We start from the raw sequence: 14722 nt of genomic DNA, 5'->3' as shown, positions 1-14722 counted from the left end.
TAAAAAGTACATTTATACTGTTTGGACAGAATGAATGCTGGAATGGCAAATTGCTGATGTATGTTACTGACTGAGGACTCTAGCCTTGTTACTGAAAGATTGTACTTCATTTTATGATGGTGCTTGAGACCTGTTTGATATTTGTCTGAGATTTAGCATTTGTTTACGATCCAGGTTTATACCAGTTCTCGTTTTTTCATTGCCATAATTGTGTTTCTGACTTGTATTGTTTTGGCCTGAAAGGTGCTTGTTAGGAGTGGTAAATGTATCTTCTGTTAAACGTCAAATGCTAAGGGAGTGTGCAAACTACTCCCCAACAGCATACCAGTAGAAATGTGCCTGCTGGCATTGGATAATAGGAGTACAGCATATTCCCTTCTTCCAAACTACTAGATACAGGCAAGAGAAGACAGCTAAAGAAACTGATCAGGTTAATTGATGCTCCTTCTGACTTGAATGATTGATCTAATTGGTTATTCATTGTGTTTGGTTACTAGATCTTTTGAAGACTGAGTTGAAAACAAAGCTTCTTGTTTGCATCTTAAATATAGCCCCGTTGGTTTTTATCAACCCGGTGTGAAGTTGGAACAGACATCTCACTCCCCAGAAACCTAAACCTATTTGCTCCGAGTTCTGTAGAAGCAAGAAAGGTATCTCATACTTTTGTATAGTCCCCCAGTAGCTCAACACATTCTGGTCGTCAGACATTCTGGAGCACTTGGAAATCATCACTTTGTTGTTAACTGTAAAGCCGATCTATGTCGGTAGTGGGTGATGGAATTTGGGTGGGCAGGCTCATTCTGCAACCACCCATCAATCTTTGAATTCGGCCGCATAGGTCCTGACATCTAACACTATGGTAAACAAGGACATTAATCTATATAGCGTCATTGTGGAAGGAAATAATTTGTATTTTATTTTTCTGTTGGCCATTAAGGATGAAAACTAACTATGTAATGGAATTGATTTATAATCAACCAAATCGGAGCATTGTACATAATTGATGCCCACACCTGGACATGGTTGCTGCCAGTTGCCACAAATTTCTAAGTGGATTACATGTTTTTAGATCTTTTTTTTCGAATTTTTCAAATTTGCAGAAATTAGATTTTGGGGCAAAAAGTGTTTTCTGAAGAATGCAGGTATTAAAACTCTAGTTAGTTTACTTCTTAAAACCAAGACATTTTTGTATAATGAAGATTTTAGTTTGGTCGGAATATAATAAAACAAGGCTAGATTTTCTGTGTACCAAGCTGCCGTCTGTAGAATTGCCTTCATAGTTACGCTCCGTTTATTAACCATAGGCTAAAATTGCATGGAAGGCTGCATGTTTCCTGCAAATACTTCTTCCAGCAGCATATTAATTAACCTCTCTGATCACTCGCGAATGACACCACTACAATTCCTGCGTAGGTTCGCGGAAAACAAATAAAACACCCATCCAACCATTCACACCTGTCCACCTGATAACGCACTTTGGTGCCTCCACTGTGGAGTATGAAGCTCTATTTAAATGCCATAATACAGTATAGTACAATGCTTATTGCTAGTACTTTTAGTGATTCAGACTAGATAACTGTTTTGCCTCACTGGATGACTCCTCTAACCGCTTTCGAGCCCCTAGTTTTCCAGACCTCACTAGGCAACAAATAGAGCTTTTTTCTTAACTTGAATTGTTGTACATTGTCAATGTTTTGCTTGAGCTGTTGCTATAGAGCTATCCTATTTATTTGGTGCCAGGTTCCGTGCCCTAAATATTATATGAATAAAGTGAATAATGCATGCACCTTTCTGGCTAGATTACAGCTCTACTGATCAAAGTGTGACACAAATGGTCGTGGACAGTTTTTCTTTGATCTCTCAAAGTGTATGGAATTACCAGGCTGCATTAAAACCTTTTCAACGTTACCTTGTAGTAACAAAAACAGTTTTGACCCAGATTAGTTTTTCTCCCATGTGTTCACTTTGAACTGTTGGTATCTTGTATGGCTATCAAAATACTGAATATTTGGCTTCTTTTCTAATCCCTGCAGGACAAATATAAACGAGCCCTTGCAGATACAGAGAACCTAAGACAGAGGAGTCAAAAGTTAATAGATGAGGCCAAGATATACGGTGAGTGATGTGTCTGCTTGTACTTGAACAAGTCTTACCTGTGAGAGAGACTTGTTTTTACGAAAGAGCATTGGTGCACAGGTATTGCAAATTTTTTATGTTCATGATGTGCATCGAGGCTTATCTGGTGAAAACGCAGTACAATAATTAAAACATTAAAAATTAAATTAACACTGTTACAGTGTATGCATCGCTGGGTCCATTCTCCTTCCTCTATAAACCGAGGATCTACTGCCTAGGAAGAGACACCAATGCATATGTTTTTAATCCACATAAAAGGAGTAATGTATTGTATGGCATACTTGTATAGCGCAGACTGTCACCCAACTGGTATCCTGGCGCTTTAAGACCAAAGTGGATAGGATCAGCAGAAACGGGCCTGACTATTAACAGGAAGCATTACTTCTCATTCCTGGCAAATAACCAGGTCTTTAGGCTTTTTCTGAAGCCTAGCAGGGAGTTCGCTTGTCTTATGTTTTGGGGTAGCTCATTCCAAAGACGTGATGCTGCTGCACCGAAGGCCCTACCTCTCATCCCGGACCTATTGGATATGGCAGTAGTTGCCAGACTTACACTTTAGGAGCGAAGATGTCTAGTAGGCTTGTACCAAGTGAATCTCTCTCTTGCATAGACACCGAACCTGTACTGTGCAGTGCTCTATATACCATACATAGGTATTTGAAACTAATTCGATCCCTAGTTGGCAGCCAGTGAAGGTCCCTCAGAGCCAGGGTGGAAGAGGAGCTGTGCTGCCTATTGAGTGCCACATTGGCTGCTATGGACTGGACTCTTTGCAACCCCTGCAGTATATATTGAGGAGCACCCAGATACAGGGAGTTGCAATAATCCAGTCTACCCAGAATTATGCTCCTTGCCACCAGGGGTCTAACCTCACTGGGTAAGAGTGGTAAAATCTGTCGGAATGCTTTTAGCAGGGCAAAGCAAACACTGATTGTTTTATTAGCCTGTGATTGCATCTGGAGATCTTCATCCACCATAACACCCAGGTTGCGTACTGTTTTAACTGGCACCAGGAGTCGTCCTTCGGCGCGAGTCTAAACTCACACGGTAGGGGCTTTGACAATCTTGCTGCAGAGCAGTATAGCAGCTCCGTTTTCCCCCCATTAAACTGCAGAGAGTTTACTTTAAGCCATCCCGAGACCCGACTCGTACATTCCTGAAAGGTATCCATAGACACCGCGTGCTTCCCTTCCAGGGAAAACACCAATTGGATGGCATCGGCGTAGTTAACCGGATCAATCCCATATGATTTTATAATGGGAATCAGGGGGCGTAGGTAGATGTTAAAAAGAATAGGGCTTAATGCCGAGCCCTGAGGCATTCCATGGCAGACCCGGGACTTGGGGGAGGCGAATGGTGCTATGGTTAAAGCCTATTGTCTATTTGACAAGTATGATCGCATCCATTTCAAGGCGCAGCCTTTCACCCCCAGTGTCAGGTGCATGAGCGTAGACATCATTCCAGTGCAAAGTACCTGTCCACATATGATGCTTGCCAGCTTCAATATCACTGTCTCTTCCTTTTGCTTAACAAGATCGAAGGTATTTGCTTAGTACACACAAAGAGGGCAAGATTATTGTACAAGGTACCTCCGTTCCCTCTATGATGTCATGACTACCCACGCACTGCTCGGACAGTTCACCAAGCTTCTGCATATGCCAAAAGCCTTCTCCTTTTATGAATGCCAGTGCCTACATTTCCACTTCTCTTCGGTATATCCACATACATTGGACTTGATGCCTAAACGCCAAACTTGCTGTTCCTACTTTTGATTCTCTTTTAGTGCAAGCTGACAATTACAAGTTCTACCCCGTTCTGCATCCTCCCACTGTCAGACCTTCAGCACTCTTTGAAAACTGGCTAAGCAGAGCTCTATATTTTTCAGGCTCTCTTTCCAGTCGCCTTGTTTCTTCCATTCATCTCTTGCTTTTAGAAAAGACTAGAAAATACCGTTCAGCTGCTGACCTCCTGGCAATTTCCGTCAAAGGAGCACACATGGATGAACATTGGGTCTTACTTTGGTTGTGCCACCGCTTAACATTAAAGAATGGCCTAGGGTGACCATGTAGCTTAATACGGGATCCACCTGCAATGTGCATAAGAAGCATAATACCTGGATTCACCCTGAGAGTCCCCTAAAGCCCAACACCAGAAATGGTCCTAAGCTATTATCCTTTTCTAAGTCATCTCTCATCTCATCATGACACTGCCACTGTTCCAGTAGTCAGTCAGTCAGTCAAATACTTTTATTCGATCAATAAAAGATCATAAAAAGAGACAAAACACACATAGAATCACAGTACGAGAAATACAGAGCAAAAGTACATCAATTACAAATCTGGTATTTAAGAAACATAATCAGAATTTAAAAATTTAAAAATACGAAGAGAACCTATTACATCGATTCAGTTCTTAAGTTAAAATGAATAAATAAAGTTTGAGAATACAATTTCTATCTAAAAGACTAGCAGGGATAAAATAGTCCATAATTAATGGCCGCCGCCCATCACAGCCACAACCGTTGTGTTGATAGTGTGCCGCTCTCTGGCGCGCTTCTTACTAATGCGCACAGCAGCGACTAAAAAGTTTGCTACGTAAAAGGCAATGGTGATATTAGGCAGGAGTTGCAGGGACAAGAGCGCTGGCCGAACCTGGACATGGCCAGCCTCTTTAAGTAAGGGTAACAGGTATTTTCTCCTGATATGTACAAAATGTTCACAAAACATGATGAAATGTAATGTATCTTGGCTAGAAAAATTATCGCAGTCACATGGGGGCGCATTATCCGGGGTTGCCCACGTGGGATAAAAACCTAGCACATACGGTATCAAGTTTAAACGAAATTTAATCAAGAGAGACCTGTGAAGTGGGCTTGTGACAAAAGCCAGGTAGGGTTCAAGGCCCGGAACAGTAATTAGCCCATAGTTCCTTCTCACTACCGGCTTAAATAATTCAGTGTCCTCCCTCTCGACCGTTAATCTTGTCAATAATGCTGTCTTAATCCCCTTAATGTCCTGCTTGTTGATGCCTTCGGGGGAATTGAAGAGCACTGAACGTCCCACTGAACTCAACATCTTTTTGACGTATACTAGCCATGGAATTGTGTGGGCTCTTTCCAAGGCTAGACAATCCTTTAATATTAAATGTGTTAAAGGAATATCTTGATTAAGCCAGGTTTTAAGCCAACATATGACAGGTGCCATTTTAATTAGATCGACAACATACCCCAAGCCCAGTTCTGAGTGTAATGTAAAAGTAGGTGTGGACTGAGGAACGGACAACAAGGATCTTAAAAACTTGTTTTCCACCCTCTGGATGGTGTCATTTCTGGAATAGCCCCATATGGCGGAGCCATAGGTGGCCAATGCCAGAGTTTTAGCTTTATAGACTTTCAAGATGGCCTCCAGGGGGCGACTGCCCAGCCGTTTGGCAAAGCCAAGTATAGCTGCCACAGATCTTGCCATTGCGTTGCCTTTAAGGTTGTATTGAGGACCCCACGATCCCTTCTCGTCAAAAATGACCCCTAAATAGGTGAAAATTGGGACCCTTTTGACCTCGTGGCTTAGACAAAAGAAAGATTTAGATTTCTTTTTCCTACTAGCCTGACCCGTGATCATGACCTGTGATTTTTGGGTATTAACTTTCAGGTCTAACGATGTCATAAAGTCTCCAAAAGAGGCCAATAGTCTGTCAAGGGCCACTCCTGTACGCGCCAAAAGAACGGCGTCGTCCGCGTAAAGGAGAACTGGGATCTTGGTGTCTCCTACCCGTGGTACATCCACCGCAGCATTTGCCAGGGCGGGGTCCAGGGCATTGATGTAAAGCGTGAAAAGGAGGGGTGCCAAAATGCATCCCTGCCTTACACCTCGCTCTGACTTGAAGCGGCTGGTGCACCTTCCCTCCTGGGTGACTCTCACCGAGGCTGATAAATCACGATGGAGATCCGCCAAAAAACCAACCAGAGGGGGATCAACTCCATTGTCCAAAAGAATACTCCACAGTTTCGACCTATTGACTAGGTCGAAGGCTGAGGAGAGGTCCATAAAGGCCATGTACAACGACCCCTCCTTTGCGATAGTGTATTTGCAAATAAGTAAGTGGAGATTCAAGCATTGATCCTGCGTGCTCCTGTTAGCCCTAAAACCATATTGGGCGTCACATAATATATTGTTACCTGCCAACCATGTATTCAGTCTGCCCAAGATGACTCTGCCTAGAATTTTGACAGCAGAGTCAATTAGGGAGATCGGTCTATAACATGCCGGATCATCCCTCTGGCCTTTTTTAAAAATTGGTATAATAGTGGATGTCGCCCAGGACTCAGGGATATACTTGTGTCTTGCAACATTAAAAACATTAGTTAATAATTTGGCCCATAGTTTAGGTGCGGACCTATATAGGTCAGCCGGGACGCCGTCAGGGCCTGGTGCCTTACTCTTCGATGTCTCTTGGATGGCTTTTTCCACCTCCTCCACCCTGAAGGCCGAGACAGGACCAACCCGATTTAAGGCTGACAGCTCCTCTGAATTCCCATGCGAGGCAGAACTATAAATTTTTCCGAAGTGGGCTAGCCACTGTTCATCAGGTATGCTACATTCTAAGGTCTGATTCCCACTATCGGAAAAAAAGGGGTGATTTATCAATCCCCAGAATTTAGAACTATCCCGCAAGGTGTCCGGTAACAGCAAATTGTTCCAGGCTTCTTCCTGGATCTCATTTTTACGTGCTTTGATGGCCAATTTATACTGTTTCCGCAAAGAGGTAATTAGAGGTCTGTTTCTTGGTTTGCCTTTTATTGCCTTCAAAAGGGCAGAATGGGCCTTAATACAATTGATGTTGAACCATTTTTTCCCTATGGCACGTCCTGCCTTGGGTTTGGTCAGGAGGGCCGCATTTATGTGTTGACAAATGATGGCAAAAGCCTCAACAATGCTAGAGTTGGAGTTGGCATGGTCTAGGCATATGTCCATCTCCGGTTCAACTTTAGCCAGTACATCTTGACAAAAAGAGATCGGGGACACCTGAGCCCATTTTACCCTCCTGCCCTGGTCTTTTACTATCAGGGCTCTAGGTCCCAAGATACTAGGCTCTTTAAATGCCAATAACCCATCCGAAGCGGCCTCTACTATCACTGGATTGTGGTCACTGAATGCGGAGTCCTCCACCCTGTAGTTTAAAATCAAAACAAGAAGCAAAGAGGAAACAAAAATGTAATCGATGACTGACCCTGAATCCGAGCCTTTAAAGGTAAACGGTCTCTGCCCCACCGTGCAGTAACCAGGTTCAGAGAGATCTGAGGTGGCCAGTAGGCTCTCCAAAGCCTCACCTGATTTAGTATGTTCGAAATGTATGGGTGGGGCATTGGGAGAACCCTCCTCGTCATCCAAAATGCAACCTAGACTGCACGGATGGATATTAAAATCGCCCATTAAAATTACCTCGAAATTATTGTGTAGAGCTCTATATTTATCCAGAACCTCCCCCACAGATTCTAGATGGTAATTTGGACTGACACTGTCTTTAGAATTATAAAAATGTATCAAGAGTAGAGAAGGAGATTTTGCCACCACTAATTCTACTACTAAACAATGTTGGGAGCCAGAATCAACCTGTTTGGCGGATCCTTTCAGGTTCAGAGAAACGAGCAAGGCAAGGCCCCCCTTATTCAGAGAAACGAGCAAGGCAAATAGTAGTAAATCAGGGCTGCATGGTCAAAAGTGGCTACATAAGAACAGCAATATTAAGATGCACACAGAAAACAAAGATGTGTCCCCAAATGTAATTTTAACTTGTCGGCGCCAGAGTTTTTCTCACATTAGTCTTGACCTTAATGAGGCATGAATACTGCTCCCAGAGCCTAGACAATGCTTTATTGAGGACACGATGGGCTGGGTGTGGAGAGTGTAATACATATCCGCCCAGGAGAGGCAGCTGTGGAGGTTTCAGGAGCGCCATTAACTTGAAAGGGACAGAGGTGGAGCCTGTCCATTTATGAACCTCGAAACAATGTTTAGTGTTAGGGATAGACCAAAGAAAAGGGGGGAGGCCTTTGTTCTTTAGGTCCAGAGTGGCCAGCAGGTCTCCAGCCCAGTGGAAGGGGGTCCCAGAAGGAGTCTGGTGTAGATCAGGAAGAGCGAGCTGCTCATTTCTCTAAACACACTCCTGACTGGCACACAAACTTTACAGCAAGGCAAACAGGATGTGTTGTAAAAGTGAGTAAGTTTGCCCCGGCAAACTTTTCTCCATTTGTTAGGGGGTGTCCAGGAGTCACTCGTACACACTGGCTACTAAACTGTAGAGAAGTGGACCTCACCACCAGCTGCTTAGAATTCTTTCTTGACCTGTGGAAGAACATAGAAAGGATTGCATCTGCTGTTTGAAACCTGTAAGGAGACCTGAAGGGCTGTACCTGCTCCCACTTGTAGCCACCACAAAGAAGTAGACTCCAAGGGGTCAGTTGACTGCCCTCCTATTTTGCTTCAGGGACACAAGCTGAAAGAGCTCTTTCTCTTGAAATGACCAGTGGCCATTGGTAACCGAAAGAGGCATGGATCCTGCTGGTGGAATCTGCTGAAGTGAGTCTTGACCCCCAAGTGCGGTCTCTGATTTCCTGTGAGCCTTCGTGGGAAGGACTTATTCTGAAATAGCTAGGAAAATTTGGACTTGGAAATAGTTTGGACTTACAGAGGACTGGGACCAACCACCCAAGTCAATCCATCAAAGGCTTGGCCATGCTGAGCAAGAAAATCAGGTTAGTCTTTCTCTGAGCTTTTAGGCAGTGAAAATCTAGTTCAGAGAACCCTCGCAGCAAGTCTATCTGACTTCGGTATAACCTTCTCTGTTACCACCTCTGGTTTGCCCTACTAGAGGAATTCAAGCTCCAAAAAATAGACTAATTCCAAAAGTAAAGATCTTAGACCGGGCGATGGCGTCAAAAATATCTGACCCATGAGAGGACCTCTCTGGGCACGAAATGTGAACTTTTTTTACTGCTCGAAGTTTTTCCTGTCAAAACCAGTGGCTTCATCAGGTCGTCTTTCAATGGCTATCCAGCTAGGAGAAGACCTTCTAAAAAAAACCCTGCAAACTTACCCCACTGGAGGATTTTTAGAGACCGTCAAAAGGTAAATTCTTTTACTGGAATGAATTTGCATGGTGTATCTGACCCGCACTCCATCTCGGCCAACCTAAATCACGCTTAGGGTCTCAGTCACATACGAACAGAACTGTCTATTGGCGCTTTGCTTTTTCTTGGGGCTTTTTCTCCTAAATCTTTGAAACATTCATATCTCTGGTTCCCCTTATTGGATAATTGGCATTTCGGTGGCATTGTGTTTATTAAATTCTTCTCTATTTTGATACATTGCAGTAGGATTTTTGTGGTGTTGACTTTTTTACTGAGAATCCCATCTGCTTTGTACTGTAGCGATACTTGGGCTACTTGCAGATTCCTCACTGTCTAAAGAAAGCGGTTTTCTACATTTATAGATATTTTTGTCTATTTGGGTTTATATATTTAACAAAAAGTTGATTTGTATAACTGTAAACAGCTTCCAAGTTAGTCTTACACTGCACCTGCAAAACACTGATGGTATTATTGTACCTGTAATAAAAATATGATCTGACAAACACTAATGAAATCTGCTGCAGAGGTGGCTGCTTTATGGCTCTAGTGAGGTGATGCGGGCGACGCACAAAGCCAGCACCACCAACCAGTGACAAAAAGCTGTGGCAAACGTTGCTGGCTACAGTCTGCGCTTAGGATTTTCAAAAGTGAGGAATCTGCAGGTAGATGAAGTATCCACCAGAAAGATAGTTACCAGAGGTAAGTAACTTTTCCCGCCGGGATTTCAGGAAGTAATAACAAAACTACAGCACCATCAAAAGAGAAGTACTTGCATGTTTGTGGGTGCAAGCACATTTTCAGACTTGTGTTTTGGGGAGGGGGGGGGGGAGGCAAAAGTTTATATTGCATACAGGCCATAAACCATTAATGTATCTTCCTCAGTTCACGGGGATACTCGTGTGCAATCCTCAATGCGCACTTGTGACCTGAGGGTCATAACTTCACAGTTCTCGGGCAACAGCAAGATCCTCCACCGCATTGTTGATACCAGCAGCTGTTTGTCCTACACGGTTGCCGCAACACTACCAACCAAGGTGCCGGCCCTCATCGCATGGTAGTCCATACCACGGAGGTCCTGCCTGGCATATAGGGTTGCCGCTTGGGTTCCACACAGGCTTTGGCCCTCATTATCCAGCAGTATCTTCCACGCGGCCCATCCTGGCATATGGGGTCTGCTCACAGCTATCTATGCAGTGGCCCTCTTCTGGCATAAGGGGTGGGAGGGGATCATAGTCTTTAATCTGCACACGTGCAACAACCGTTTCTGTGCAGCAGCCATCACCTCACACCGGGAGTCCACTTGACCGGGCTGCCCATTGGCCCTTGCTTCCTCCAACGCTCTCCTCTTCCTCACAGGGCAACACTGGTCTTGAAAAGCTGGCAGGTGCTGGTACTTCAGGCTCAGATCAGGTGGTCTTGATTTCCCTGGGTGATGCCCCCTCATCCATCAGGGAGTCTACCAGGCCTTGGCCCCCGGTCTTGGTAACAGGCAGAAGTCTTGCGGCGCTTCTCCTCCTCACACAGCCCATTTGGCTGCTTGGCAGATGAAAGATTTATGGGTCTCAACCTCTCCTTCTTTTAGTTCATTTACAGACACACCAAATTAGATTTAGGGTCTGGGTCTTTGCAGTTTTATGTTGGGATTCTGCTTCTTTTGAAATACATCTCCTCTCCCTTTAGAACGTTCACCTGTCAGAGCAGGAGAGACTCAGATTATGATAGTCCCACAAAACAGGCCATGGGAGTGACTAGGGTTCACACCTAGATGTTGGCCACAATGATATGTGATCTCTTACTAAATCAAAGAGCACCCTTTGGAGTGTACAGGGGTTGTCTCAGTGTCTCTCCGTCTCCCTCTCCCTCTATCTCACTTTCCCTCTCTATCTCTCTCACTTTCCCTCTCTATCTATCTCTCTCTCACTTTCCCTCTATCTCGCTTTCCCTCTCTATCTCTCTCTATCTCACTTTCCCTCTCTATCTCACTTTCCCTCTCTATCTCTCTATATATGTATATCAAGCTCTAGCTCTATCTCTCCCATCTCCCCTCCCCCTACCCCCCCCCTCCCCTTCCTTGTCCGGTGTCTCCAACCCAGCTCAGAGGAATGCAGCAATACACAAACCTGTCTGGGATTATTCCTCTACTTCCTCATGTCTTCACCAGACAGACCTGTGCTTCTCGAAATGGAATGGAACCCAGGGTCCTCTATGCAATGTACCATTACTGGCAGGCTTGCACTTAGTGCAATCACATACTATGCACATTGTCGAGTACTGTTACCTCCATATATTGTGCCACCCCTGACACACATAGATTCGGCACACATACATTCAACGCGCCCACGTTCAGCGTGCACACGTCCAGCGCGCACTTTGTGTGCACACATTCTCTGTGTGCGCTGCTCTGTATTGTGCCAGGGTGCACTCCTTACAGGCATGCACACACTGCCAGGACACACATTCCTCATACGCGCAGTGCACAACACTACATCTCTCAATGTAATGTACTCCTCGCAGGTATACATACATCCAGTACATGCACTCATCATTGATGCACTGCATATCACTGCTGTATACATATACCCGCTACAAGCACTCATCATACACACTGTGCATATCACTGCTCTCTCTCCCTGTAGTATAGCCTTCCCAGGCACACATACAATCAGTGCATAACCAACCCTTCTGCACTGCACAGCACTTTACATCTAATTTATGAAGGCCAAGGAGTGAGTTAAGCCCACAGTCCATTGACACAGGTTAACAGGCATTTGCAATTCAATGAGTTTCGCATTTTTGAAAGTTTGAGCTATGGATGTTGTAAAGGATATTACTTTTTACTACAGTAGCCTAGAAGAGGACTAAGAATGAGGAATTCCCATGGTACCAGAGAAACAGCTGCAGCAGTGCCTAGAGGACTAAGCATGAGGAATTATCCCTGGGACCACAGAAGCAGCTGCAGCCGAACACCGCATGCCTTGCAGAGTAGCGCATGCGCTGCCAAGCCTTGACCTAAAAGGGGGGAGAACAGAAATGTGTGGAAAGAAAAGTAGTTAAAGGAAGGGGTCGGTCAGAGTGCAGATCAGAGCTTGGGTTGTGTACTCTGTGGCATAGTAGGGTAGGAAAGGAACTTGGTGGCTTCCTGTAGGTTGTGAAACTGCATTCCAGTTTCCCAGGTAGGAGAACCAGCGCTCTGGAAACCTTGTAGATCCGTGTGGAGGAATTAATGTTACCCCCGAGCAACTCAATGTCCAAAATAACAGTCCATGATTACAGTAGCGTGTCTTTGTTCTTCGTATTTTTAATTTTCTTTTCTTCACAATGCATTAAGTGTCCTTCAACATCCAGTAATATTTTTATTGATTCCAATAATATAAGTAGCTAACACATGTTTTGTCATTAGGTGTGTCAACCTTTGACTTCATCAGGGCTACAGGAAATAAACGCCATAAGTGGTAATTCTAATCAAAGGCATAACCCCAAGATAACCCGGTGCTCATTCATCAGTTATTCGTGAGAACCATTTCATATCAAGTTAATCACAACTGAGGTCACCAGTGAGTTCGTAAAACTAGTAGGCATGTAAGGACTGTAAAAATTTAAATAAAATCAGACCAAATCAATAAACTGGTCTACAAAGCTGTATATAACTTTAGACCAAAATAATAAACTGGTCAACAATGTAAAGGTGGTCAATCCTTTGTCCTTATCGTGACCAAAATTATATGTACCCGTTAAGTGGGCAAAAACTAGCAACTCAAGAGGTGGGCACTGTCTGCTTCATGCATCCTCTTTGTGCTACCTTATAGCCCATAACTATATCGCCTTGTTTGGATGTCCTCACACAAGCTCACCTGAAACCAAATGGCTCTATCTAAAGTAATACCGTAGAGAAAGACCATGGCTCGTACATCTCCATGAATCTAATATAAAATAAATTATATAGAATTCAGTACCACAAAATTACTCTAAACATGTCTCAGTGCCCAGTATGCACATACTACAAAAAGATCTCACCGGTACTAAACAGAGATGTAATCTTCCTCTCCCATGTTCAGTTCTGTTCCATTTGCCAAGTAAAATATCTGCAACTCAAACCGATGTAAATTAGGAATCTGTTATCAAACCCCGGATACACATGACTAGAGCCAAAAGTAACTATTCGTACAAACAGCACTGTACTGTGATTGATTCTTCAATTCATTTTTATCAATATTATCGGATCTTATAGTCACGCTAAGCACAACAATTAATAGATACTTCTATCCATATTCCAAACGGTTACCACACCTTTATAAACTAGTCCTGTTCTCATAAACTCATACACCACCTCATACCAAATGCGGGGAGTATAGAGTAAGTCGTAATATAAAAAGTGTTTACCTCTCTAACCCGCTCGTTTCCGAAAGAAGAGTACCCCAACGTCACGCGTATGTCGGCGTGTAGAACCAGCGTTGTATTGTGTTGGGTTTAAATACCCTATAAAGTCCACGCTCCTCATTCACCATTAACAGACTACAGTGTAAGATACGGAAATAAAAATAACTACATTCCAAATTCATGTACTAATAACTAGCGATTCTACGTCTTAGCTCTAGATTAAAGAGATATATACGATTCTTAACCTAATGTAAAAATGATTTCTTTTTTTTCTTCTTATCCATACGCCACTTAAATCAGCATGGCAATCAAAACCGTGTCTGTGAACTCCTGTTCTATGTGGGTGAATCAACTAAAGCGGCCATCTTTGAATGGTCACTTCAAAGTTTGAGTTTATGATACCAAACCAATGTAAAAACGGGGACATCCCTAATGTCCCACGGTAAAGAAGTAACCACATTTTGCTCACAGGATAAATAATGGGTTCTCTGTATGTTGGAACCAAGTGAGCCGATATGTTATAACATGCAAACTTCGGGTGATTCACTCTACCGATATTACAGTAACCCATGTGTGCAAAGATTTCAGTATCGTAGGTGAAAGCCACTGAAAGAGTAACAACCATAATATATGCATGAGGTCAATGGGTTCCATGCTTGTACATATTTGTTGGGGAACAATACATCAGTTGGTCGGTATACAGAATCGTAAAAGAGCCATAGAGGCGAAACATCATATAGAATTCCGTTTTAAGAAATTACTGCATCCTTATTGCCTGCACATAGCACCCTTATCCAAGGTGACTCAAAGTGTCAGTATATCGGTATTACAGTAACCCATGTGTGCAAAGATTTCAAGTATTGTAAGAGAAAACCACTGGGAGAGAAACATCTCTAATATAGACTTGGGGTCAAGGGGTTCCATGCTTGTTCATATTAGTTGGGAAATAATTAATCAGTTGATAGGTTAACAGAATCATAAATAAGCCACAGAGGTGGATCAACACATAGAATTATATACAAGTCTACTCCGTATGTCATGTTCCAAGAAAATATTGCATTTCATGATCCACATTTAGACCCT

At 43.4% G+C, this 14722-nt stretch overlaps 1 protein-coding gene across 1 annotated transcript in view; it reads left to right on the top strand.

The window, feature by feature from the left end:
• Positions 1-14722, top strand: part of GRPEL1 (GrpE like 1, mitochondrial) — a 96915-nt gene that overhangs the window by 68784 nt on the left and 13409 nt on the right. The window contains exon 3 of the mRNA XM_085642459.1: positions 2034-2115. Within this exon, the coding sequence (XP_085498585.1) occupies positions 2034-2115 (82 nt within the window). The remainder of the gene's footprint in view (positions 1-2033; positions 2116-14722) is intronic.

The sequence above is a fragment of the Triturus cristatus genome, chromosome 2_2, assembly GCF_964204655.1.
Source record: "Triturus cristatus chromosome 2_2, aTriCri1.1, whole genome shotgun sequence".
Taxonomy (NCBI): Eukaryota; Metazoa; Chordata; class Amphibia; order Caudata; family Salamandridae; genus Triturus; species Triturus cristatus.
The sequence above is the reverse complement of the archived record's forward strand: the minus strand, read 5'-3'. Positions and strand labels throughout refer to the sequence as shown.